Genomic DNA, 27,012 nt, shown 5'->3' on the forward strand with positions numbered 1-27,012 from the left:
TATGCGAGGCACCACTGTATTAATCTCCTTCAAATTAGTCCCCTTGAGCTGCCACACAATTCTTCAAACGATTCTGCCATTGTCAGAAGCAGCGCTGGAACGCTTCTTTTGAGATTGCTCGCAACTGGTCCATCGCATTCTGTTTGAAGTCTTCTCTTGACTGAAATCTGGTCCCTTTCAGGGGCATTTTCAGCTTGAGGAAAAGCCAGAAGTCATGTCGAGAGAGTAGGGAGCATGAGGAATCACTGGTGTGTTGTGTTTGACCAGGAAACTCAGTATCAAATGTGAAGAATGCGTTATCATGATGAAGCTGCCAATTGCCCGATGCCCACAGGTCCGGCCGTTTGCGTCTCACAGTGTTACGAAGGTGACGCAAAACCTTTTGGTAGTACGCCTTGGTGATGGTTGTTCCTCATGATGAACCACACCACTGGAGTAAAAAATAAACGGTCAGCATGACTTTGACATTGCTGCGGACCTGCCTTGCTTTTTTTGCCCTCTGGGATATTGAATGCTTCCATTGTGATGACATCAACTTGGTTTCTGGGTCGTACCCATAAACCCAGGACTCATCGCCAGTGATCACTGTGCTGAAGAAGTTAGGATCGCTATTCACAGTCTCCAGCATGTCCTGTGCAATTTCCAAACGGAGTTGCTTCTGCTCGATCGTTAGCAGCTTTTGCACGAACTTCACTGAAATTCTCCTGAAGCCCAAATCCTCAATCAAAATGGAATGAACGGATCCAGCGCTGATGCTCGCCTCATCTGCAAGTTCTCTGATCCTGATTCGAAGATCTGCATCACCAGGGTCCTCACTTGGTCAATGACAATCTCATTTCTGGATGTTGAGGGCCTACCAGAATGTGCTTCACTCTCCACTGATGTGCAGCCATCTCTGAAGTGGTTGTACCACTCTTTTATCTGTGTGGTGCCCATTGCTTCGTCCCTGAAGGCCTCTGGAATCTTGCGGATCGTTTCCACTTGGGAATCGCCAAGCTTTATACAAAATTTAATTCAGTAGTGTTCAACTTTTTCTGGAATCCTTTGCATTTATCTTGGTGGGGGAGAGTACAAACTGTGAAAATGATGATTTTTCCTGTAGTTTGTTCCCAAATGGGAATGATACCAATTTTCTTTCAGGGATCTTTTTATAAAAAGTTGAATAGGGTTTTAACAAAATTTATTTGGCTAGGTAAAATTCCTAGAATTGCTTTAGTGTCTTTGCAAAGATCAATTGTGGAGGGAGGGGTAAATTTTCCAAACTTTTATAGGTATCATCAAGCCTATATTCTGCATCAAGGTATGTATTGGATCCTCCCAGAGCCCACTGATAATATACCTGACTGGTTCTGGCTAGAATGGAGACTCATGTTTCCTTTGCGTCTTGGTCATGTTGTTAGTATCCAGATGCCAAGGTTATACAAGGAACACAAAATATTTGTTGATACCTGGAAAACTTTAAGGTATATAAGTAATTTAACTCCTATTCCAATAAATAAATCAACAACTCAAACGATTTGGCTAAACCCTAAGATCAAGGTCGGCGGTTTTAAAATCATCTGGAAACATTGGATGTTGGCAGGAATATGTATTTTAGAAGATGTAATAAATAATGGCAAACTGCTTGAGTTTTCACAATTGCAACATAAATTTGGATTAAATAAATCACAATATTTTAGATGGTTGCAATTGAAGCAGGCCATTCAGGCAGGGTTCCCTGAATGGAATAGTCTTATTAATTATCATAGCCTAGAATTCATATGTTTTCAGATGGACTCTATGGGTCACCAGGCCGCAAGGTGGTATAAATTAATAGCTGAATTTGTAAATAAAAAGCCAAAACATAGTCTTAGGGATATTTGGAGCATTGAGATTAAGCACCAGATTACTGCATCTCAATGGCCACGACTTTGGTCTTGGAGGTTAAGATGTACATTGTCAGCATCTATGAGACAAACATGGTTTTTTCTTTTGCATAGAGCTTTTTGGACCCCTGTTCGCTTACAAAAATTAGATAGCTCTAGGTCTAATAGATGTTGGCACTGTCATCTTGAGGCTGGGACATTAGATCATCTATTATTCTATTGCCTATTCATATCATTATTCTGGAATTCCATTTGGCCTCAAATAAATAGGATGATGGAAAATCCAGTAGCCTTGACTTATGATACTATCTTATTTGGCACAGCAATGAGAGCAAAGAGTCAAATTTCTTCAAACAATAACAAACTTTTATATATATTGACTGGGGTAGCAGTACAACAAATTACATATAACTGGAAAAATTATGATAGGTTAAACTATAACTTTTGGTGGAATTCCGTATGCCATATATGTAAAATGGAGCGTGCATTAGCAACACAGAGAGGTTATTTTGGCAAGTTTCAGAAGATATGGGGACCATTAGCAGATTTCTGTAATGAATGAAATCATTTTCCCATAATAAAACTCTTATTAAGAAGGGAGGGGGGTGGGTTTCATCTTATTTAATTTATCTCATAAAATATTTGTCAATATTTTATTATAATTGTTATGTGTATTGGGAGGGGAGGGAAAAGAGGGGTTTAAATTTTAACAACAATTATTATACATATTAGGTAATACAGATATTTTAGGTATTATTATTTATAAATGCAGAATAATATATTGTATTTACAGTGATACATGAAAGTGTATGTTTTATGAGATCTTTTTAAATTTCTATGTTACACTTGTTGATATATGAAAATGAATAAAAAATTTAAAACTTTTTCTGTCATTTTGTCAAAAATGAAAATCTGACGGCGCTTACTTGTACTTCCTCACTCATAGGCGGTCTGCCGGCGACTGACAGCTTCTCTAGGCGGGAAAAATTCAAGCATGTGCAATAGGGTCGCCTACATACGTACGCCAAACCACTCCTCCCTATCTTTATTTGTTTATGCAAGAAAAATTAAGGTCTGATACTTTTTGAACGGCCCTCATAAGGCAGAAGTAGGGCATTATGGAGAGGGTGGTGGATGCCTGGAATGTGCTCCCGATGAGGACCAGCCAAAACGACTTCAGCAAAGGAAGATCTTGCTTGGCGAACTTACTGCACTTCTTTGAGGGAGTAAACAGGCAGATAGACAAGGGTGACCCGGTCAACATTGTATATCAGGATTTTTAGAAGGCGTTCAACAAGGTCCCGCATGAACTACTACTTTGAAAAATTGCAAGCCATGAAATCGAGGGTGAAATACTCACATGGATTAAAAACTGGTTGGCGGATAGGAAACAGAGAATATGGGTAAATGGATAATTCTCAGACTGGAAAAGCATCACAAGAGGATTGTTGCAGATTTCGGTGCTTGGGCCCGAGCTCTTCAACATATTTATAAACGACCTGGAAATTGGTACGACGAGCGAGGTGATTAAATTTGCAGACAATGCAGTTATTCAGAATAGTGAAGACACAGAAGGATTGTGAAGACCTGCAACGTGACATAAACATGCTCAAAAAATAGGTCGCGACATGGCAAATGAGGTTTAACGTGGATAAGTGTAATGTGATGCATGTTGGTAGCAAAAATCTTATACACGATTACAGGATGTCCAGTGCAGTACTCAGATAGACCCCCCAGGAAAGAGACTTGGGAGTACTGGTAGACATGTCAATGAAGCTGTCCCCACAATGCGCGGTGGCAGCAAAAAGGGCAATCGAAATGCTAGGAATGATTAAGAAGGGGGCTCATAAACGGATCAGAGAAGGTTATCATACTGCTGTACCAGGCCATGGTATGCCCCCACCTGGAATACTGTGTCCAACACTGGTCGCCGTAAATGAAGAAGGACATAGTACTACTCGAAAGGGTCCAGAGAAGAGCGACTAAAATGGTTAGGGGCTGGAGGAGTTGCTGTACAGTGAGAGATTAGAGAAACTGCGCCTCTTCTCCTTTGAAAAGAGGAGATTGAGAGGGGACATGATCGAAACATTCAAGATAATGAAGGGATTAGACTTAGTAGATAAAGACAGGTTGTTTACCCTCTCCAAGGTAGAGAGAACAAAAGGGCACTCTCTAAAGTTAAAAGGAGATAGATTCCATTCAAACGTAAGGAAGTTCTTCACCCAGAGGGTGGTAAAAATCTGGAACGCTCTTCCGGAGGCTGTTATAGGGGAAAATACCCTCCAGGGATTCCAGAGAAAGTTAGGCAAGTTGTTGCTGAACCAGAACGTATGCAGGTAAGGCTAGACTCAGTCAGGGCACTGGTCTTTGACCTAAGGGCCGCCGCAGGAGCGGACTGCTAGGTACAATGGACCACTGGTTTGACCCAGCAGCGGCAATTCTTATATTCTTATCACATCGGAAATCAGAGTTTCAGCACATGTTCCATACTCGTCAGCAGCTCAGCAACACATGGTGCAATCCTCTTATGATGCCTTTGAGCTGTCTTCTAGAGTGTCTACAACCTCAGTAGCCATTAGAAGGCTTGCATGGTTAAGGGTAACCTTCAAGACCGGTTAGTTAATATCCCATGTCTAGGAGATGAGCTTTTGGGGGACACCATTCAGAATTCAACTAAGAAGCTTTCAGAGCATGAAAAATCTTCTTATTCGTTGCTAAACCTTACAAGCCCTCTTCCTCATACCAGAGGCACTATACTCCAAAGTCTGTTCTTCTTTCCAGACCACAACAGAAAAAGCAGTGTCCCCAGAAATCCCAAACCTTAGCTGCTCCAAAGTCAAATCAGCCTTTTTGACCAACTACTCGAGAGCATAATTTCAGTCAAGTTATCTGTTTCTCCCTCTCCCCATCGGAGGTCGCTTCATTACCATCATCATTGACAACTCATCACCTCCGATCTCTGAGAAGGTTATTCTCTTCATTTCCACAGTATTCCTCCAGATCATTCTTCAAAGAGTTTCTTTCCAACCCTCTTCAGTCCTCTCTTCTCCAGGAAGTAGAATTTCGGCTCATTCTCAATGCCATCGAGAAGGTTCCCTTGTAACAGCAGAACACGGGGTTTTATTCCTGTTATTTCCTCGTCCTGAAAAGACAGGAGGTCTTCGACTGATATTGGATCTCAGAGCCCTCAACAAATTTCTTGTCAAAGAAAAGTTTTGGATTCTGTCTCTGGTGTCCCTTTATCCCCTTCTAGATCAAAAACGATTGGTTATGCTCTCTGGATCTCAAGGAGGCTTATACTCACATTTCCTTTCATCCAGCCTCTCGTAAGTTTCTCAGATTTTGGGTGAAAAATCAGCATTACCAGTACAAGGTTCTACCTTTTGGCCTTGCATCATCTCACAGAGTTTTCACCAAGTGGCTGGTGGTGGTGGCAGCAGCCTTGCAAAATCACGGTTTCCAAGTTATTCCATACCTGGACGATTGGCTCATTAAAGACCCTATGTCTCAAGGGGTGACTGTAGCGATACAACTGACTGTTTTGTTCCTGCAAAATTTGGGATTCGAAATCAACTTTCTCAAATCTCAACTGCAGCCTTTTCAGACTCTGCAGTTTATTGGAGCACTTCTAGACAGTACAACTAAAACTCAGAGCGTTCCTTCCCCAGCAGCGTCAAGATGCTCTCGTACAACTTTGTCAACAAGTGTCAACCCTTCCTTCACTCTCAGCAAGACACATGATGGTTCTCCTAGGTCACATGTCCTCTACAGTTCACATGACTCCTTTTGCCAGACTTCACCTAAGGATTCCGCAATGGACGCTGAGTTCTCAGTGGTTGCGGGCTCCATTTGAACCAATGTCTACGGCTCATCTTAAAATTCTCACTTGGAAAGTAGTTTTCCTTATTTCTCTCACATCTGCTCATAGAGTTAGTGAACTACAAGCTTTGGTAGCGGACCCACCATTTACAGTATTCCATCATGATAAGGTGGTATTCTGCACCCATCCAAAATTCTTACCCAAAGTTGTTACAGAATTTCATCTCAACCAATCAATTGTTCTCCCAATGTTCTTTTCCAAGCCTCATTCTCATCCTGAGGAAATAGCTCTTCATTCTCTGGACTGCAAGCGTACTTTGGCCTAGTACTTACAAAGGACTAAATCCCATAGATCTTTTCCACAAATTTTTGTCTCCTTTGATCCAAAGAAGTTGGGTCATCCAGTTTTCAAGAAGACAATTACCAATTGGTTGGCTGGTTTCATCTAGTTTTGTTATGCTCTGGCTGGGCTGCAACTGGAAAATCAAGTCACAGCCCATAAAGTTCAAGCTAAGGCAGCTTCAGTATATTTCCTTAGATCTATTTCCCTATTGATGAAATATACAAAGCTGCAACTTGGTCCTTGATTCATACCTTACCTTCTCACTATTGTCTGGAATCCTATACCAGATGGGATGGATGTTTCGACAAATTGTATTACAAATTTTATTTTCCTAAATGCTAACACTACCAACATTCCATTCTTTTTTTTTTTTTGAGTTTTAAACTTTTTATTGGAAAAATTCAAAGAATCATACAAAATAGAAAACACATCAAGATCATTGGTACATAGCAAACAGTTGAAACTGCACTCTTTGTAACAAGGCCAATCAAGAGCAAAAAAACAGAGCAGTACCATGAGCTCAACCCCCTACTCTAAACCTCCCGATCAACCCCCCCCACCCCAACTTCACTGTTCCCTCTAAGCTGAGCAGGAGTCCTCCACCCACAGTCTCACCAATAGAGGGTGCTGTTTTACTGTCACATTTTTCAATTGTGAGGGACAGGCAAGTTCTGCAGGACTCCAGGGAACATACCTGTCCTTAGCGACTGAAAATATTCCACCCCCTAGTGGTAGCAATGCAGCTGCAGTGGAAAGAAACCCAAAGAAAATAGATCATAACATGGGGAATAGAGGAACAAAAAAAAAAAAAGGGGTAATAATTAAAGTTATTCAACCATTTTGTCTTATTTTCCAGTCAAGATAGGGTTTCCACCGACGTATGAACATACCCAATGTGTGCTGGCGCAGTGCTGTCAACTGAGACATACGAAATATGTAATCCATTTTGGTAACCACAAGTAATTTAGACGGTATAATATTTTGACGCCAAGCCGCAGCCAGAGCCAACCGCGCAGAAGGGACCCACCTTTGAATATGCCCACCAAATATGTTCAAACGTTCCAGAAGCCCCACAGTTACGCCAACAATCATCTGGAAGAGCAGGATTAATCCTATGCAATCTTTCAGGCGTGTAATACCATCGATATAGCATTTTATAGCCATTTTCCACCATATTGCTAGTGATAGAAGGTTTAAGGAGAGAGCGGAGAATACATTTCCACTGTACAGGAGTAAAGGTTCGACCCAAAAGACCTTCCCAATATGCAAAATAATGTATAGGCGGAACATCATGCGAAAGAAGTAACCCATACAGTCTAGAAATACAACCTCTCCCACTCGAGGCCTCCCACACTTTATTCCAAGCCTCCGAATCCAAAAGAAGATCCGGCAAAGCCCGTCGCCTGAGAAAATCAACCACCTGATTATATTGTAACAAATCAGCTCCCTTTAAACCAAATTCCTCCTGCATTTGAGATGTCGAAATCAGGGCCCTATCTACCACAAACTGTCCCAAAGTACACAACCCCCCAGCTTCCCAAGACTTAAATCGCGAATCAAAATGGCCGGGCAAAAAACCCTCTGCTATCCGTACCGGTGTTTGAGAAAAATACACCCTACCGGGGAACAGTTTCACCCGAAATATCAGCCACACACGCAAAATAACCCCCACCACCGGGTTTGCCCTGCGAACCAGTACCCGAAGCTTATCCAAAGCATACCACGGCACTGAGCGCAATGAAATATCACCCAAAAACCAGGCATCCAGTTGAACCCAAGTCCTATGGGGCTCTTGTTGCCAGGCTAATAAGTACCGCAACTGGGCTGGCAAAAAATAATAATAAAAATTAGGAACCGCCATACCTCCCCTATCCCGCGGCTGAAACAACATTTGACGGCGAACCCGTGGAGGTCTCCGTTTCCAAATATAAGAGAAAAGCATGCGGTGTAGGTGATCAAAGAATGCCCTGGGAAAAAAAATTGGCAGCGCCGTGAAAAAAATAAAGGAAATGTGGCAAAACCATCATTTTAATCACATGAACCCTCCCTAGCCAAGAAATAGAAAGTTTTTCCCACCAATCTAAATCCTCCCTCACCTGTTGCAATAAATGGGGATAATTGGCATCATATAAAGAAGACAAATTTGCCGTAAGATGTATACCCAAATACTTCAATGAGGAAGTTCCACCGAAAAGGAAAACGGTGTTGCAAATCCACACAGTCCCGTTCCCCAATGGTGAGATTAAGAATCTCCGATTTAGCCATATTAACCTTAAGGCCAGATACCCGTCCATACTCAGCCAAAGCTGTCACTATCCCCTGAAGGGATTCCCCTGGATTACGAAGCGTAAGAAGAATATCGTCCGCAAAAAGAAGTATTTTCTGTTCTTGTCCTCCACTAACAATAACCTCTATATTTGCACCCTCTGTGCAAATGGTTCCATAGCTAGCACAAAAAGGAGAGGCGATAGAGCACACCCCTGTCTCATACCTCTAGCGAGCTCAAATTCAACACAATAGGCACCATTCACCTTAAGAGAAGCTAAAGGCCTTACATACAAAGAACGAACCCAATCCAGATATTGACCCGATATTCCCATATATGATAACGTCCGAAACAGAAAAGGCCAGGACATCCTATCAAAAGCCTTTTCTGCATCTATTCCTAAAATCAGAGCGGGGTCCTTCCGTGCTGTCGCAGAATTAATAATATGAAACACCCTGCAAAGATTATCAAATGTCTGTCTGTCTGTCGCCCGCCTGATCATCCTGTACCAAGTCTCACAAATAATGCTGTAGACGACGAGCCAGCACTCCCGTAAAGATTTTATAATCCGTTCCCAGTAATGATATAGGACGATACGACGCTCTATCAGTAGGGTTCTTTCCAGGTTTCAACAATAGCGTTCAACAATAGCGTTACCCCAGCAAATCTCCACGACCAAGGCAGTGCCTCACCTCCCGTCAGACTATTAAAGAATTCCGTAAGCGGCTTGACCAAAAGTGGGCTAAAGCATTTATAAAATTTATTGGAAAAACTGTCCAAACCAGGCACCTTTCCTATAGGCAAGGCCTTAATAACTAGAAGCGTTTCCTCCTCCTCTATAGGCCTAGATAACCAATTCGCCTGTTCCAAAGAGAGTTTAGAAAGCGACACTTGAGCCAAATAATCATCCACTGCCTAGTCCTGTACCAAATCCTCCTCCCTGTACAGCTCAGTAAAATATTGTGTTAGGATATCCCCAGCGCAGGCTGGCCGTATAACAATATTGGAACAGAGGATGTCTGATGGTGAGGACGCAGTGCTGCAGGATCGAGAGAATGTGACTGCTTTACAAGCTCAAGTGGCAATATTGACAGGACGGCTGGATGAGCAGGAGAACCGTCAGCGTCATAATAATTTACGAGTTGTGGGGCTGCCTGAACTCCGGGCTGACCAAGACCTCTACCAATTTTTTCAGGTTTGGCTCCCAAAACAACTTGGCCTGAAGACCCCAATGGATGGTTTTATATGTGAGCGAGCACACCGTATGGGCCAGCGTATGGATGATAATAATCGTTTGCGAGCAGCGATCGTTAGATACATCAATTGGAAAGAAAAGGAACTCATCATGCAGGCTTTACGGAAATCGGGACGGCTGGAATATGAAGGACAAAAACTATTATTATTCAATGACTACTCCTTACACGTGTCCTCCCTTCGTAAGGCGATGGCGCCGCTCTGCTCCACACTTCACCGCCGGGGAGTGCGGTTTGCACTCATATATCCGGCGTCTCTGCGTATTTGGCGAGAAGGGAAATCACATACCTTCACAGATAGAACGGCTGCACAACAATTTATAGACTCTTTACCTATGATAGGGGCTGGTGAATCCCCGGCTCAGATTCCATCACATGCTGTAAATTCTCACAACAGCTAAATTTAAATCCCGACTGCCCCATCAAAGCAGAAATCTCTTTAATGTTTCAGTATCCATTATGATGTACCCAGCGAGGATTAAAGCAACATACAACAACCGCACTACTCCCTACACTGAGCCTAAGGTCCTGGCAACATTCCTAGATTCCTTACAAATATACAGATATGCTGTCAAAAAAAAAAGCATTGTTTGCTTTGTCTGTTTCTCTTATGAGGCTATGCAATGAAATACATATATTATGTTGTATGCTCTACTAGGTTAAGCACACTAATCTCATGTTTTCTGTTATTGAGTGGTGTGGATTTTGCTAGTTGTTCCATATGTGTAATTTCTCCGTGCTCACAGGAGCACCCTTAAATTGTTTTTAATGTGCATGATAGAGTGGTACATTTCCTTTCTGACCATACATTATGCTGACATTACTGATTCCTTTTCTCTTATTCTCATGTTTTCTTTATTTTTCTTCTTAGACAGGAGTGTCTACCTGGCCTTACGGCTACATCAGTTATTTTCTCTGGACAGTGGGGATATATATTATGTTTTATTACTACATATCATAGACTATGGCTAATTTACATGTTCTTTCCTTTAATGTGAATGGTTTGAACCATCCCATTAAAAGGAAAAAGATAGCTAACTATGTGTCCAACAAACACCCTGATGTAGTTTATTTGCAAGAAATTCACCTCCCGCCCGCTGATGCCTCGAAATTCCAATTAAAGGGATTTTCCACTCATTTATACTCCCCTGCAACTCACCAAAAGAAAAATGTTGTGTCAATATTTCTTAATGATAAACTATCTCCTGTAGTTCACTCTTTTAAAACAGACACGGAAGGAAGATGGTGTCTGGTGTATGCTGCGGTGCACTAAGTAAACTTTGTTTTTCTTAATATATACGCCCCGGTTCAAGATCACCCAGATTTCTTCAGAGAGCTGCAGCTGGCGTTGGTTGAATTTGATTCTTGTTCTATGATATTAGGAGGGGGTTTTAATCAAATTCAAGACTTATATATTGATAGATCATCTTCTTGCAAACCCTCCAAATCCAGGTCTTTCACAGCTCTTCATGCTTTAAATGATGCCTTCTCCCTTGTAGATCCTTGGCGCTTGCTTCACCCGAAAGGCAGAGAATACACACATTTTTCACCTCCACATAACACGTACACAATAATTGATTTCTTTCTCTTGTCCTCTTCTCTTATTCAGGATCTTACCAATATTATACATCCAATCTCTCTCACAGATCACGCTGCCATCTCTTTCTATATATCCACATCTGCCCCACGTAAAGAATCCCCCTCTTGGCGACTGAATAACACCTTACTCTTAGATGAGGAAATTGTTGAAAAAATCAATTCTTTTACTGTGGAGTTTTTTGAAAATAACTCTAAAGATCCTGAAATCTGTCCTTCAATTGTCTGGGAAGCATACAAAGCAACCCTCAGAGGTGAATTGATCAAAATAGCTTCTTGGAAAAGGAAACAGTCTATGAGAAAGGAAAAAGACTTAGAAAATTCTGTTAAAGTCTTAGAATTACATCATATGTCTAATCACCTACATGACCCAGCTACTTTCCAACGTATCCAAAATCTTAAATATGAATATAACACTTTGATTTCATGTACAGCCCGACGTGATATCTTCATTTCCACCTCTGGTCACTACATGGGAGATAATCTTATGGGTCGCCCTTTGGCTAGATACCTTAAAACCAAATCCAAAAGAATACATATCACAGCTATTCAGGATCCAACAGGTCATTTAGTCGAAACCAGATCTTTAATTTCCTCTCAATTTGAAAATTTTTATGCTTCTCTATACCAATCCGAATCTGCTGCTGCTGAATCAGATATAGATTCCTTTCTTACCTCCTTAACCCATCCGTCCATATCGGACTCTGTTAAATTGGAACTAGATTCCCCTATAACTATATCAGAAATTGAAACTGCTATATCTTCTTTACCCGCTGGAAAAGCCCCAGGCCCAGACGGCTTTACTAATGAATTCTTTAAGCAATTCCGAGCCCTCTTAGCTCCTTACCTTCTTACATATTATAATTTCCTCCACTCCACTCCAGACAAACAATTCAATTTCACTGAGGCCACAATTGTAGTAATCCCCAAACCTGATAGAGATGCCACCTTGGTTAAAAACTTCCGCCCTATTTCTCTCCTTAACTTAGATTATAAGATAATGGCAAAACTACTTGCATTAAGACTTACCAAGTAATCCCATCTCTCATACATAAAGATCAAACAGGGTTCATTAAACAAAGATATATAGGAGATAACATGCGTCTCTTTCATCATATTAACGCTCACGCTAAAACAATGTCAGACCCTGTAATAGGCCTAGCTATTGATGCTGAAAAAGCCTTTGACCGGGTGGAGTGGTCTTTTCTTTTCCGTGTCCTGAAGTGGTATAATTTTGGCTCATTCTTCACGGATTGGATAGAAACGTTATATCGTCAACCCACAGCTCGTATTCTGATTAATAACTCTTTATCTAGTAAATTTTCCCTTCACAGAGGTACTCGGCAGGGCTGTCCTCTCTCACCATTGCTTTTTAATTTAGTGTTGGAGCCCTTCCTTTCAGCTATCCGACAATGCCCCTTAATTAAAGGCATACCCTCCTCTAATAGAGACTTCAAATTAGCAGCTTATGCTGATGATGTTTTACTCTTTCTTAGGAACCCTCTAGTCTCTCTTCCTCACCTTATTCATATTATCACTCAATATTCCCTCCTCTCCGGTTATTCCGTCAATTGGGAGAAATCAGAGATTTTTCCTCTGAACGATAATATTCTTCCCTCAGATCTAGCTCACTTTCCCTTCTCATGGTCGCATGAAGCTGTGAAATACTTGGGGATCTTAATACATAAAGATCCGGTTCATGCTCAAGATCTTAATATATCCAAAGTCAAAAATTTAGTTCTAAATACTACATCTCGATGGTCTCCACTTTTTTTATCTTGGTGGGGTAGAATAACATCCATCAAAATGACTTTGGCCCCTCAAATTAATTACATTCTCTCTATGCTTCCTCTTCTATGCCGAAAATCATTTTTTCAATGGCTAAATAGGAAGTTATCTGAATTCATTTGGAACAAGAAAAAACCTCGAATTGCTCTCGCCAAGCTGAAAGCCTCTAAGATTAACGGTGGTCTTAACTTTCCGGATTTTTATCATTATTATATTGCTTCACTAGTTAAATATGGTGCTTACTGGCTCACTGACTCCTCTCTCCAAGATCCTCCTGCCTGGTTTGAAATGGAGTGCTTTTTATGCATGCCTTTACACACCTCCTGCCTACTAACGGTGTCAATTCCCAGACACTTGAGAAGGTATTCTTTGTTGAGTTCAACGCAACATGCTCTTCATCTTTTAGATAAATTGGCTGAGATCTCAATTTATGATAGTCTACTCATGTCCCTTTGGAATAATTCTAAAATCCAAAACCATGGCAAATCCCTCTCATGGAAACGATGGCAGCGGGCGGGTCTATGGTTTGCCCATCAATTGTCTACTCCAACTGTGTCTGTTCCTTTTGATGCAATTTGTTCTACATACTCGCTACATCCTTCTGTTTATTCACAATGGCTTTCACTCACTGAAATACTGTCTTCTGTGCATATACGTTTTGACTTCATGACTTCCATCCATACTATTCGTCATTGGTCTGTACTGTCTCTACTAAAAGGCAAGGCGATATCTCTTTTTTATAGTATTTTAAGAGATCACTTCTTCACTTTTTCTCCCCAATCTATGAAACACTGGGAAACTATACTCACTACTCCGCTTTCTGACATTGATTGGGAACTTTTCTGGTCTTCAACAAATCGCCCACTTTTATCTTCTAGAGTCTCACAATCAATGTTCTTTATTATGTGGCATGCAGTATGGACTCCAATTCGCATGTAGAAAGCCAACTTAAAACAAGACTCTGTTTGCTGGAACTGTTTAAAAGATGTGGGAACTCTTGACCACATGCTTTTTCACTGTATGCTAGTCCGCTCCTTTTGGACTCGCATTTGGATCACCATACAATCTATTACTAACTGCTCGGAAGAGATCTCTATGGACATTGTAATCCTTCGCTCTCATTATCCCTGCTTTGCACAATCAAATTGTCCTCCTAAACTCATTGATACCTTGTTTGTGACTGCTCTCATGCACATTCTGAAAAATTGGAAATCATCTTCGTTATTAGACTATACTTTTTGGTGGAACTCTCTGTGTATGTATCATAGATTTGAATTCTATGCATATGAGAAAAAAAATGCATCCAGAACCCCCATGAACTTGAAGCTTAACAAATCACCTTGGTCATTCCTGGATACCTATGTACGTTCTGTTCCGTAGACACTCCTGTCTTCCTTTTCTTTCCTTTTCCTTTCTTCTTTTTCTTCCTATTCCCCTTTTTTTTTCTTCCTTTTTTGTTGTTCTCCCTCACTTTTTTCTTATATATTCTTCACATGCAGTTCTAATAATAGGAACCTTTCTTACTGTTATGTTCCTCTATAGTTGAATATAGATTTGTAGGTTCTTTATACAGAAAGCTTTATTTTGATCTTATGTATTTGTACTGCTTCCTGTATTCTCTAAAACACTCAATAAAAAATTATTGAACTAAAAAAAAAAAAAAAAAAAAAAAAAGGATATCCCCAATGTCGCTAGAGGAGTTATATAACTTATCATCCGGACCCTTTAATTGAAAAATAAAATTTTGTTGACGCTGTTTACGAAGCTTATGAGCCAAAAGACGTCCTGCCTTATTACCTGATTCAAAATACCTTTGCTTCAAAAGTTCAAGACGCCGCAAAATATCCAACTCCAGCTCCTGGAGAGTCCCCTTCACTGTCCGGATCTGACGCAGGACATCACCATTCCCCCAGCCCTCTTATGTTGAGTCTCCAAATCCCGCAACTGAACCCTAAGATCACACTCTTGTTGAAGTCTCTCCTTCCTACGAAATGCCGCCAAGGATATAATCCTACCCCTCATAACACATTTAAGTCCCTCCCAAAACGTAATTGGAGAAATCCCTTCCGTAAGATTAAATTGGATATATTCTTTAAGATTATCCATGAGCTGAGACACATTAACCGGATCCAGCAGAAGTCCTTCATTCATACGCCAAAAATGTTTACCATGACTCCCCTCCTTGCGCAACAACGAAAACCAGAAACCCCCCAAAAATCAATCCTTGAGTAGGAATTATGCACCTCAGAGAAATAAGAATAATCCCGCTCTCCAGGATTGCGATGACGCCAGGGATCAGTCAACTCCCAGTGACTAAAAAGGTCCATTAATTTTTTCCTGTCCTGATGACCATACGACACCCCACCCGCAGAATTGTCCAAAGATGGGTCCCAAGTTAAATTAAAGTCCCCCCCAGCACCACATGACCTACCGACTCCTGCATCACCCGTCCCAAAGTCTCAAAAAAAGAGCCCTGCTCCTTATTAGGAGCATAAATGTTAACACATGTAAAAAGTTCCTCCTGAATAGTAACTTTTACAATAATATAACGCCCCAATTTATCCCGAACTACGTTGTGCACTACAGGAGCCAATTCCTGCGCTATAAAAATTCCCACCCCATTTTTTCTTCCTGCTACCGAATTAGAGGCCAGATACACATGTGGGTATTTTTTATGATGAAGATAATGTTCATGCGTCGGTTGGAAATGCGTCTCCTGTATAAATCCCACCCCCACCTTCAGATGAACAGCTTCCTTAAATAATAATTGACGCTTCCTGGGAATATTTAATCCCCTCACATTAAAAGACATCCATCGTACCATGGTATAACTCAACTATAGAAGCAAACTGATACACCTCCAAAAAACCCCCCAGCATACAAACAGAAATCCCATGTCCACATAATCCACTGCTGATACAACCACTGAAAAACAATGTCCAGAACCCCAACCCCCTCCCTTTCAATGACCTTACCCAATCCCAACTCCAAACCCAACCCATCCCCCTTCCCCCCCAAAACCACACCAGAATGTAACTTCCAACACACACCTCCCTCCCCTCCTCACCCAGCTACCTTCAAGGACCCCCACAAGCATACATAGCCCCACCCCATACCCCATACACATGCCAGCCGAGCAAATCCAATCAAATCCAACCACACACCAACACTCAATCCCAGCTAGAAAAAAAAACCCCAACCCACCAAAAAAACCCTCAATATACCTAACCCCTATGCAAAGGGTAAACCTGACTAGATCACTAAAGAGTGACCCCCAACACAAATAGAAAACCCTGAATCATGCAGAACACTTCAAGTGGGTAAAGTCACTGCAGCCACATCAGAATGACGCTGAAGACGCTGTCCACTCTTTTCTCCTCGTCGCCATCGGGACTGACTCACGCTGCCACTTCGCTGTGGTAGGGCCACTGCCGGGCGAGTCTCCTCCGCCGACCATAATGTGGCTTGTTGCAGCAATTGCTTGGCCTCCTCAGGGGTCGTGACTTTATGGACTTGATTTTGCAAAGGGAAAGTTAATCCAAATGGATAGTTCCATTTATATCGAATTTGATGAGCCATCAAACACTTAGTAACGTCCCGAAAATCCCTCCGCTTCCTGAGAGTGAGGGCAGACATATCAGCATACAATTCAACTTTAGCTCCTTCCCAGTCAATATGTCCCACTCTCCGTGCCGCCGCTAATACCTGTTCTTTTAAAGGAAACCTGTGGAAACAGGCTATAAGATCTCGCGGACGATTCATCAGAGTAGTTCCTACAGCCCGATTTACTCTCTCAAACACCATAGTAGGGGGAGTTACTGTAGGATCATCAAGTTGTAAAAATTTTTCACAGATAGCACGCATGGTATCTTCAGCTTTAGCGAACCACTACGCTCCGGCCCTCCCCGGGCCCGCAGGTTGTTACGACGGGCCCTATTTTCCATGTCCTCAGTCTTCAATAAAAGCTCCTCGTACTTGTCCTCCAGTCCCTTACAGTGCTGCTGTAACTGTAAAATGTCACCATCATGATCGATAACACGCTCTTCAAATTCGTTTAATTTTTGGCCCATATCCACCACCGTCGTCCGCAAAGCAGAGACATCAGAGTGCAATTCCTTCTGCATAACCAGCATAGTATTTTTGAGGTCAGCAAACCAACCTTGCAAATCCACTCGGGACACTGGCAAGTCCACCTCTGGGGACCCTGTAGGCAATCGGGAACGCAGCTCTCCCTGCACTGGCAACGGCTCACTGCAGAGGCGGGATGAGCAGGCCGCGTCTCCTGGCGTCATTGCTTGAAATGCAAAAGTACGCAGATCCATCTGCAATTTTTTTGCCACCGCAGCCATCTCTGATCCGCTGAACAGAATCGGGAAGGCAAAAACTGGCAAAAATAGGTCACCAAAACGCCAATGTTAGCAAATTAGAGCTGGGTGAAGAGGAGCTCGTCTCTCTCACCGCCATCACACGGATGACGTCACCGGAAGTCCAACATTCCATTCTGGTTAGCTTGGGGGTCACCTATATAACATAGTAGATGACGGCAGATAAAGACCCAAATGGTCCAATCAGTTTGCCCAACCTGATTCAATTTTAAATTATTTTAAATTTTTTCTTCTTAGCTATTTCTGGGCAAGAATCCAAAGCTCTACCCAGTATTGTGCTTGGGTTCCAACTGCAAAAATCTCTGTCAAAATCTACTCCAGCCCATCTACACCCTCCCAGCCCATCCTCCCCCAAACGATCATATGCAGACACAGACCGTGCAAGTCTGTCCAGTACTGGCTTTAGTTCAATATTTAATATTATTTTCTGATTCTAGATCCTCTGTGTTCATCCCAAGCTTCTTTGAACTCAGTCATCGTTTTCCTCTCCACCACCTCGCTCGGGAGTGCATTCCAGGCATCCACCACCCTCTCTGTAAAGTAGAATTTCCTAACATTGCTATTGACTCTACCACCCCTCAACCTCAAATTATGTCCTCTGGTTTTACCATTTTCCTTTCTCTGGAAAAGATTTTGTTCTAGATTCAAGTATTTGAATGTCTGAATCATATCTTCCCTGTCCCTCCTTTCCTCTAGGGTATACAGTACATATTCAGGGCTTCCAGTCTCTCCTCATACATCTTCTGGCACAAGCCTCCTATCATTTTCGTCACCCTCCTCTGGACCGCTTCAAGTCTTCATACGTCCTTCGCCAGATATGGTCTCCAAAACTGAGCACAATACTCCAAGTGAGGCCTCACCAATGACCTGTACAGGGGCATCAACACCTTCCTTCTACTGGCTACTCCTCTCTTTATACAGCCCAGCATCCTTCTGACAGCAGCTACCGCCTTGTCACACTGTTTTTGCACCTTTAGATCTTCAGACACTATCACCCCAAGGTCCCTCTCCCCGTCCGTGCATATCAGCTTCTCACCTCTCAGAATATACAGTTCCTTCCGATTATTAGTCCCCAGATGTATTACTCTGCATTTCTTTGCGTTTAATTTTAGTTGTGAGGCATTAAACCATTCCTCTAACTTTTGCAGATCCTTTTTCATATTTTCCACTCCCTCTTCGGTGTCTACTCTGTAACAAATCTTGGTATCATCTGCAAAAAGGCACACTTTTCCTTCTAACCCTTCAGCAATGTCACTCACGAACATATTGAACAGGATCGGCCCCAGCACCGAACCCTGAGGGACTCAACTACTCACCTTTCCTTCCTCCTAGCAACTTCCATTAACTACCACCCTCTGGTTTCTCTCTGACAGCCAGTTTCTAACCCAGTTCACCACTTTGGTTCCTAACTTCAGCCCTTCAAGTTTGTTAAAGAGCATCCTATGAGGAACCGTATCAAAGGCTTTGCTGAAATCTAAGTAAATTACATCTAGCATATGTCCTCTATCCAGCTCTCCGGTCACCCAGTCAAAAAATTCAATCAGGTTCGTTTGGCATGATTTACCTTTTGTAAAGCCATGTTGCCTCGGATCCTGTAACCCTTTAGATTCAAGGAAGTACACTATCCTTTCTTTCAGCAACACTTCCATTATTTTTCCAACAACTGAAGTGAGGCCACCGGCCTGTAGTTTCCCCACTTCATCCCTGTGACCACTTATGTGAATAGGGACCACATCCGCTCTCCTCCAATTCCCAGGAACCACTCCCTTCTTCAGAGATTTGTTGAACAAATCTTTAATAGGACCCGCCAGAACCTCTCCTCAGTATCCTGGGATGGATCCCATCTGGTCCCATCGCTTTGTCCACCTTCAATTTTTCAAGTTGCTCATAAACACTCTCCTCCGTGAACAGAATCTACTCAATTTTCTCATGTTACTTTGCCAGACAATCTTGGTCCTTCTCCAGGATTTTCTTCTGTGAAAACAGAACAGAAGTATTTGTTTAGCACATTTGCTTTTTCCTCATCACTCTCCATATATCGGTTCCCAGCATCTTTTAGTTTAGCAATTTCATTTTTCATCTTCCTCCTTTCACTAATATCTGAAAAAATTTTGTCCCCCTTTTTTACATTTTTAGCCATTTGTTCTTCTGACTGCGCTTTCACCAAACGTATCTCTCTCTTGGCTTCTTTCAGTTTCACCCTGTAGTCCTTTCTACACTCCGCTTCTTGGGTTTTTTAAATATTTCACGAATGCCAACTCTTTCGCTTTTATTTTCTCCGCCATTAGTTTGGAGAACCATATCGGTTTACTTTTTCTCTTGTTTTTATTTATTTTCTTCACATAAATGTCCGTCCGTAGCCATTTTTATTGTTCCTTTCAGCTTAGACCACTATCTTTCCACTTCTCTTATGTCCTCCCATCCTAACATCTCTTTCTTCAGGTACTCTTCCATTTCATTAAAGTCCTTACGTTTGAAATCTAGGAATTTAAGTATCGTGCGGCTGCTCTCCACTTTAGCCGTTATATCAAATCAAACCGTTTGATCACTACTTCCCAGGTGAGTACCCACTTGAACATTAGAGATATTCTCTCCATTTGTGAGGACCAGATCCAATATCGCTTTTTCCCTTGTGGGTTCCGTCACCATTTGTCTTAGCAGAGCCTCTTGAAAGGCATCCACAATCTCCCTACTTCTTTCCGATTCCGCAGACGGAACATTCCAGTCCACATCCAGCAGGTTGAAATCTCCCAGCAGCAGCACCTCCTCTTTCCTTCCAAACTTTTGAATATCCACAATCAGATCCTTTTCAGAGTGATCCATATCGCTTCTTCCTTTCCCCAGATCTCTTGCATTTGAGAATATACTGCATGCTTGTCCTGGGATAAAGCACATTTACTTACCGTAACAGGTGCTGTCCAGGGACAGCTGGCAGATATTCTCACAACCCACCCACCTCCCCTGGTTGGCTTCTTAGCTGGTTATCTGAACTAAGGAGAAATGTGCCTATGTCAGGCGGGAAGGCATTCACCGCACATGCGGTCAGTCGTGAGCTTTCTAAAGTTCTTAAAGTACAACAGAGCTTTTGCAGCTGTCTGTATAGGGACTCCATTGATAACATCACTCACATGTTAGAATATCTGCCTGCTGTCCCTGTAACTGTACTTTACCCTTTCTCTATTGCAAGCAAAACTTCTAGATCAGTGGTCTCAAACTCACATCCACTTAAGGACCACATTTTGGATTTGTAGGTACTTGGAGGGCTTCAGAAAAAATTGTTAAATGTCTTATTAAAGAAATGACAATTTTGTATAAGATAAAAGTCTTTATAGTTTATAAATCTTTCCTTTTGGCTAAGTCTTAATAATAATATCGTTATTTATAGCTAAAGAGACATATGATCAAGAAACTGTTTTATTTTACTTTTGTGATTATGATAAACATACTGAGGGCCTCAAAATAGTACCTGGCGGGCCGCATGTGGCCCCCGGGCCGCGAGTATGAGACCACTCTTCTAGATATACTTAATTATAGCACAACTCATGGTTTTATACCTTTGGAAGGATAACTCTTAAATGTGAACTTTTGATGGCGATTGGTTTTTCAGATGCACAAATGTAATTTGGCAATAACTGAAGGGAACTCATCAAAAATATATTAAATATGGATAACTTTGGACCGCTACCTTGCTAAAACATAATAGATTTAACATGACAGCCCATTTAAATTCATTAGTTTAGAATTCCTCTTGCCTCTTAAACAAGTGAATTAACAAAAATATGAATAAAGGGTTTCTATTACTGCCTTAGGAGTTAACACATTAAAAAAAATTAAAGGCAGCGAAACAATTAAGGTTAGCTATGTACAACCCAAGAAAATAGCTATTTTCATAGGAAAATTCCTAATTAACCCCCCCCCCCCACACACACACACACCTTTTACAAAACCCTTGCATGGTTTTTAGTACTGGCCATGGCCATAATAGCTCTGACACTCCTAAGAATTCTATGAGCATCGGAGCTATTACTGCTGTCGCTGGTGCTAAAAACCACGCTAGGGTTTTGTAAAAAGGATGGGAGGGGTGGGGTGGGGTAAAAGATTTTGCATACTATGTTATAATGATGTGAGACTAATATTTAATAATGTTTTTATAGTACAGTCACAGACAAAAAAATACTACAATGATAGTGAAGGAAATGGTTCAACTCGTCTACCTAGTTGATGCAGTAAGTTTTTTTCTTTCAACTTATTTCATTTTAAAAGTTGTTCCTAATGAAGCCTTTTCTTTAACTTCTTTTAGTATTAACAATGTTCCATAATTTTTATTTGTCAAGGTTTTTCTATTATTTTCTTCTAATAAAATATAAAATCTAGCATTTTTAAGATATGTAATGAATGTTTTTAGGAATAATCTTTTTTCAAGTTATTTCATTACAGCTACAATATCATACACCGTCTCGTAAATGGGTATCACGGGCTTCAGAAAAAATAGTTAAATGTCTTATGTTAAATAGTTTATTTATTGATTTAGTTTTCTATCCCGTTGTCCCCAAAGAGCATAGAACGGGTTACAGGTTAAACATACATAGTATACAGTTAAAAGGTTACAGGTTACAATTTACTCAGGATTTGTCATTGTTTCAGTACAAGTTTTTGATAAGAGTTTTTTTACTAACTAGACACATATTAAAGGTCTAATACTATTTTGGGAACGTGTGGTATTTCAAGTGATGTATTAAGTTAATCTGTTATTATTTTCTGTACACTTGATGTAAATATAAAATGAATAAAGAATATTAAAAAAAGGTCTAATACTAATAAACAGGTTACAGTTTTCCGTGCAAGTTTTCCAGTACAAATTTTATACTAATTGACACGGAGACAGTTTACAGGTTGGATTTGCCATAGTTATAGTAACAAAATTTTACCTTACAAACTTTCCATACGTGACGCATACCAGGTTCTGGTACCAATGTACATTTCTTTGTAATCCATCAGTCAAGGGTAGGGGGTTAGGTGGAGGTATGTTTTTATTGCTTTCCTAAACTTGAGGAGTCCTTCAAAGGATCTGATCTGCAGGGGCAGTCGATTCCAGTGGCTCGGTAAGTAGTGAGAGTAGGAACGACTGGCTGTTTGCAATTGCAGGGCACAACCAGGAGGCGTCTTGAGGCGTATTTCAGCCTGGGAGCGGAAAGATCGATTCAGTACTTATGGAGGAAACTTTGTCATCACATAGCCTGGTGCCAAGTCATGCAAGGATTTGAACGCTAGAATCATGCCTTTGAAGACACAGCGTTTGGCTATGGGCAGCCAGTGAGCTGAAGGAAGGGCCTAGGAGACAGGGTTGCGGGCATGGAGGTTTTTTAGAAGCCTGATCGCTTTGTTTTGAACACACTGGAGATCAACAATTGAATTTCCTCAAACTGACCTCCTCCTTCTGTACGCTGTCCCCCAATCAACTGTAATAATTTTACTATCCTGCAATCTCTAATCTTTGAGTTTTGTACCCAAATGATGCATCCTGTGATTTTAGGAGATTTTAACATCCATTTTGAGGTTAAATATACGTTTCACATCGGAATTCCTCCATTTTCTGGAATATCTAAATTTAAAACATCTAGTGGACAGTGCCATACATACTGGAGGCCATATCTTAGACATGTTTATAATTCCTAACTCACACAATTCTTGCTGCTCACCTCCTTTATCCTCTTCAGTCCCTTGGATGGATCATTCTTGTACAATAAACTCTGGAATCTTTACCAGTGTGTTTGTGTATCCTCTCTCGCTCTGAGCTGCAGGTATTCCAAAACAAACCTTTATCCCCTCCCTAGGTGTATACATCCTGTGACATGCCTTAGAATTCCAGTCTGTTCCTGCAGCTCTGACTGCTGGTTTGTCTTTTCCGCTCATGCTTCATTTTACATTTCTAGTTCTATTAATTTGTCTTTTGGCACAGGTTTTGCCCCTGTGCTGTGGATTCACCCTTCAGGGACATCCTTTGGCGAGAGATTGCAGACTTTGGTATTTACATCGTCTGCTTCTGGTGAGGGCACTGTTAGCAGACCTGCAGTAAACCCCTCAGATAGCCTGCAGGTTAGATCGGGTCACCAGGATCGGGAGCCACCTCACCCTGTGTTTGTCCGTGATAGGGTAGAGTACAGGCTGCTGCAGTTTCATGGAGGTATGCCAGGATCGGAATTGGACAGTGGGTCTTCCCTAATTTTCCGGTGAGGTCCTGAGAGTCCTGTCTGGGGTGACTTGGGTAGGTGAGGCGGTCAGAAGATCTAAAATGCAGTTTTGATCTCTCTGCTTGCTCTGTGTTAGCCAACTGCCTTTGATTTCTATTGTCTCTGTGTGTGTCTGTTTACCCACGAGTTTGATGATTTTGGAGGGTCCTGGAAAGGGGTTTTTGGGTGGTTTTCCTGCATGCCCTAGCCTCCCACCTGTAAAATATAAAAATCTTGTTTTTCTGAGTTCTCTGTGATTTTCCCGGGCTGTTTTAAGGCAAAATCGGCATCCGTGGTGGCCATCTTGGATTTTCTTTAAAACTTTTTAAAGTATATTTTTTTGTCCTTAGAAGCTTCGTTTTTGCTCCAAACTTCACAGATGGCCACCTCAGGACAGGATGGCATACATTCATGCCTCAATTAAGGTGGATGGCTGGCTGATTCGCAGCTGCATTTCACCTGTGCTGCAGCCTGCATGGGGGGCAAGACATGCGCAGATTCTGCGTTTCCCTCCTTCAGAGAGTCCCCCTTTGTCTCCACTTCTACCATAGATGCTTTTGGCGCATCCAATCCCCCTCAAACGGGTGCAAACTGTGTTGCATGAAAATGCAAACGCAGCTTCGGGGAGAGAATGTCTCATTCTTTGGCTAAGAGCACCAATACTGCAGCATGCAGAGCGGCTTTCGCCGCCGGTGCCTATTTCCCGCCTGCAATTGTCAGATAATGTGTCAGGCTTTATCGGTTGAAAGAGACTGTGCCTGCTTCTTCCACGTTGAATCCAGTGCTGCAGATGGGATTTGCCCTCCCTCTAGATGCCAGCATGTTTTTGTGTTTACTTTCAGTGACACCGGAGAGCAGACTGGCGGTTCTGCCATCGCTTCTGCCCCAGTCTCTGTCCCTTTCCTGGTGCAGGTTTGGGGGGGGGGGGGGGTTCTACAGCTTCCACTATTTTGGCTTTTCTGGCGGATCTTTGGGATCCCACTGACGACGGGTCACCTGTACTTGGGGTTGTCCCAGCTGTGCGCAGGTTCTTCTGGTCTGTCCAGTGACCTGCCCTCCTTTCTGAGTCCTCAGGTTCCTGAACCTGCTTTCAGACCTCCGGCTGCTGGCAGAATGTTCCTTCTTCAGTGTTCAATGCCCGCTGCCCCCTTCCTTTCCGGATATTCTGGACTGGGATGGGATGCCTTTAGTGACTTGGGAGTCCCAGGAGGGTCCTCTTAATTGTGCCAGGGTCTTAGCGCGCTTGCATCACATGGACATGGAATTCTCCAAGCGAATAGCTGTGCCGACGGTGGTTTCGGCTGTGGCACAAGTCACTAAACACACTTTCTTGCCCTCTGTTGGAGGGGTTGTCCTGACAGGGGTTCAGGGCAGGCAGGTGGATATTTTCCTCAAATGCCTTTTAGATTCTGCAGCGGCGGGAGTATGAGCTACAGCGGCCTGCTCCTTTGTTGCCAGTGTGTGGCCCTTTAAGCTCCGCCAGGATCCCAAGGGGGGTTATCCTTCGGGACTTTGATTTCCTAGTCTAAACTAACTAAACTAAACCTTAAGTTTGTATACCGCAACATCTCCACACTCTTAGAGCGTCGCACGGTTTACAGGGAATGGTATACAGAAGGAACTCCAATGAGGGATATAGGACAGTATAGAGGAAGATTAGAGGGACTTAGAATAATAAAGGGGAGTAAATATTACATTTTTGAGAATAGCCAAGTTTTCAGATGTTTTCAGAAAAGTTGGAGGGCGCCCAGATTCCGAAGTGAGGTAGAAAGGTTATTCCAGAGCTCTGTAATTCTGAAGGAGAGGGATGTCCCTAGTTTTCCTGGATGGGATATGCCTTTTAATGAGGAGAAGGATAGTTTGAATTTTTGGGTGGATCTGGTGTTAGGATTCGAGGAATTCCAAGATAGTGGGATGAGGGGAGGAAGGATGCCGTGTAGGATCTTGAAAGTTAGTCAAGCGCATTTAAAGTGGACCCTAGAGACTACTGGAAGCCAGTGAAGTTTGGACAGGAGTGTGGAGACATGGTCAAATTTACTTTTTGCGAAGATTAATTTAGCCGCGGTATTCTGAATCCGCTGAAGTCTTTGAAGGCTTTTCTTTGTTAGGCTTAAGTAGATGGAATTACAATAGTCTAGTCTGGAAAGAATGATGGATTGTACGAGGACAGCAAAGTGTTGTTGATGGAAGCAGGAGTTGAAGTGATTGTGGAAGGATAGTGTAGAGTCAATGATGATGCCCAGAACTTTGCCAGAGAACTTAAGTTGCAATGTGGTGCCAGAGGACAGTGGGATGAGGGTGGGTAGCTGATCTAATTTTGGGCTGAGCCAAAAAAGTTTTGTTTTGGACTCGTTCAGTTTTATTTGTACGGTGAGGGCCCAGGATTGGTGGTTTGTTATACAAGAGGATATGTTCTCGGAGAGGTTAGTGAGGTTTGAGTTGGTCTCGAGGAGAACAAGGATGTCATCAGCATAGGTGTAAAGTGTTTCCAGGGGGAAAGATGGAGGAGTTTCAGGGAGGACATATAGATGTTGAAGAGAATAGAGGATAGAGGTGAGCCCTGCGGGCCTCCACAAGTCAGTTTCCAAGGAGAGGATGAGGTGACATTCATATTAACAGTGAAAGAACGGGAGTGTAAGAATTTCGAGAACCAGTCTAGGACTGTAGAGTTAATGTCAATCTCAGAAAGTTGGAAAATAAGAATATCGTGATGGACAATGTCAAATGCTGCAGAAAGGTCGAATTGTGGAAGAACGGCAAACTTATTACGAGAATGAAGTTGTTGAACCTTTGAGATTAATGAGGCCAATAGTGTTTCGGTGCTGAAGTTGGGTCTAAAGCCATATTGGTAAGGAAGGAGAATGGAGAATCTCTCTAAGTAGGATGAGAGTTGGGTAGATATGATGGACTCAAGCATCTTGGTCAGGAGGGGAACAAGTCTCCATGGTGACTTGTTTGGCAGATACCCTCCTTGTCGTGAAGGATTCGCTGGTAGTCTGGTGTTTTCTTTTTCTATGGCTGTGCTGAGCTGGTTTCCTTTCAGAAGTTTGCTCTTGTTTGGCCAAGGATTGGCTGACCTGGCCAGTGGGCAGGGTTGTAAGCCTACATTGCTTCACGGGTCGATACCTCGACCTGCCTGGGGATCTGGACGACCAAGATTTATTATCCTAACAGGAGACCTCTCCAGTATTCTGGACCCACAACTACAGGGTACCGGTTCGGAACACCTTCCAGACCTCGTTTTAGAGGTCAGGCGCGACATCAGTTTTCCAACTACCGTCCTCCTGCCCATCCCATGAGGGAGTTCTGACGCCAGGGCTGTGGCTCCTCTTCTTCGGATTGGGGGATGCCTCTTAGCCTATCTTACGGAGTAGCAGAGGATGATGTCAGACCTGTGAGTCCTCGAAGTGCTCAGACCAGGTCTCTGCTTTAATTTATTTATTTTTTTTTACCTCTGTCAGATTTCT

General features: G+C 42.3%; 1 protein-coding gene across 1 annotated transcript in view; it reads left to right on the top strand.

The window, feature by feature from the left end:
- The window catches only part of LOC117362933 (disintegrin and metalloproteinase domain-containing protein 9-like), a 570,152-nt gene that overhangs the window by 193,981 nt on the left and 349,159 nt on the right, over window positions 1-27,012 (top strand). The window contains exon 6 of the mRNA XM_033950023.1: window positions 21,470-21,541. Coding sequence (XP_033805914.1) covers window positions 21,470-21,541 — 72 coding nt within the window. The remainder of the gene's footprint in view (window positions 1-21,469; window positions 21,542-27,012) is intronic.

The sequence above is a fragment of the Geotrypetes seraphini genome, chromosome 6 (assembly GCF_902459505.1).
Source record: "Geotrypetes seraphini chromosome 6, aGeoSer1.1, whole genome shotgun sequence".
Classification (NCBI taxonomy): domain Eukaryota; kingdom Metazoa; phylum Chordata; class Amphibia; order Gymnophiona; family Dermophiidae; genus Geotrypetes; species Geotrypetes seraphini.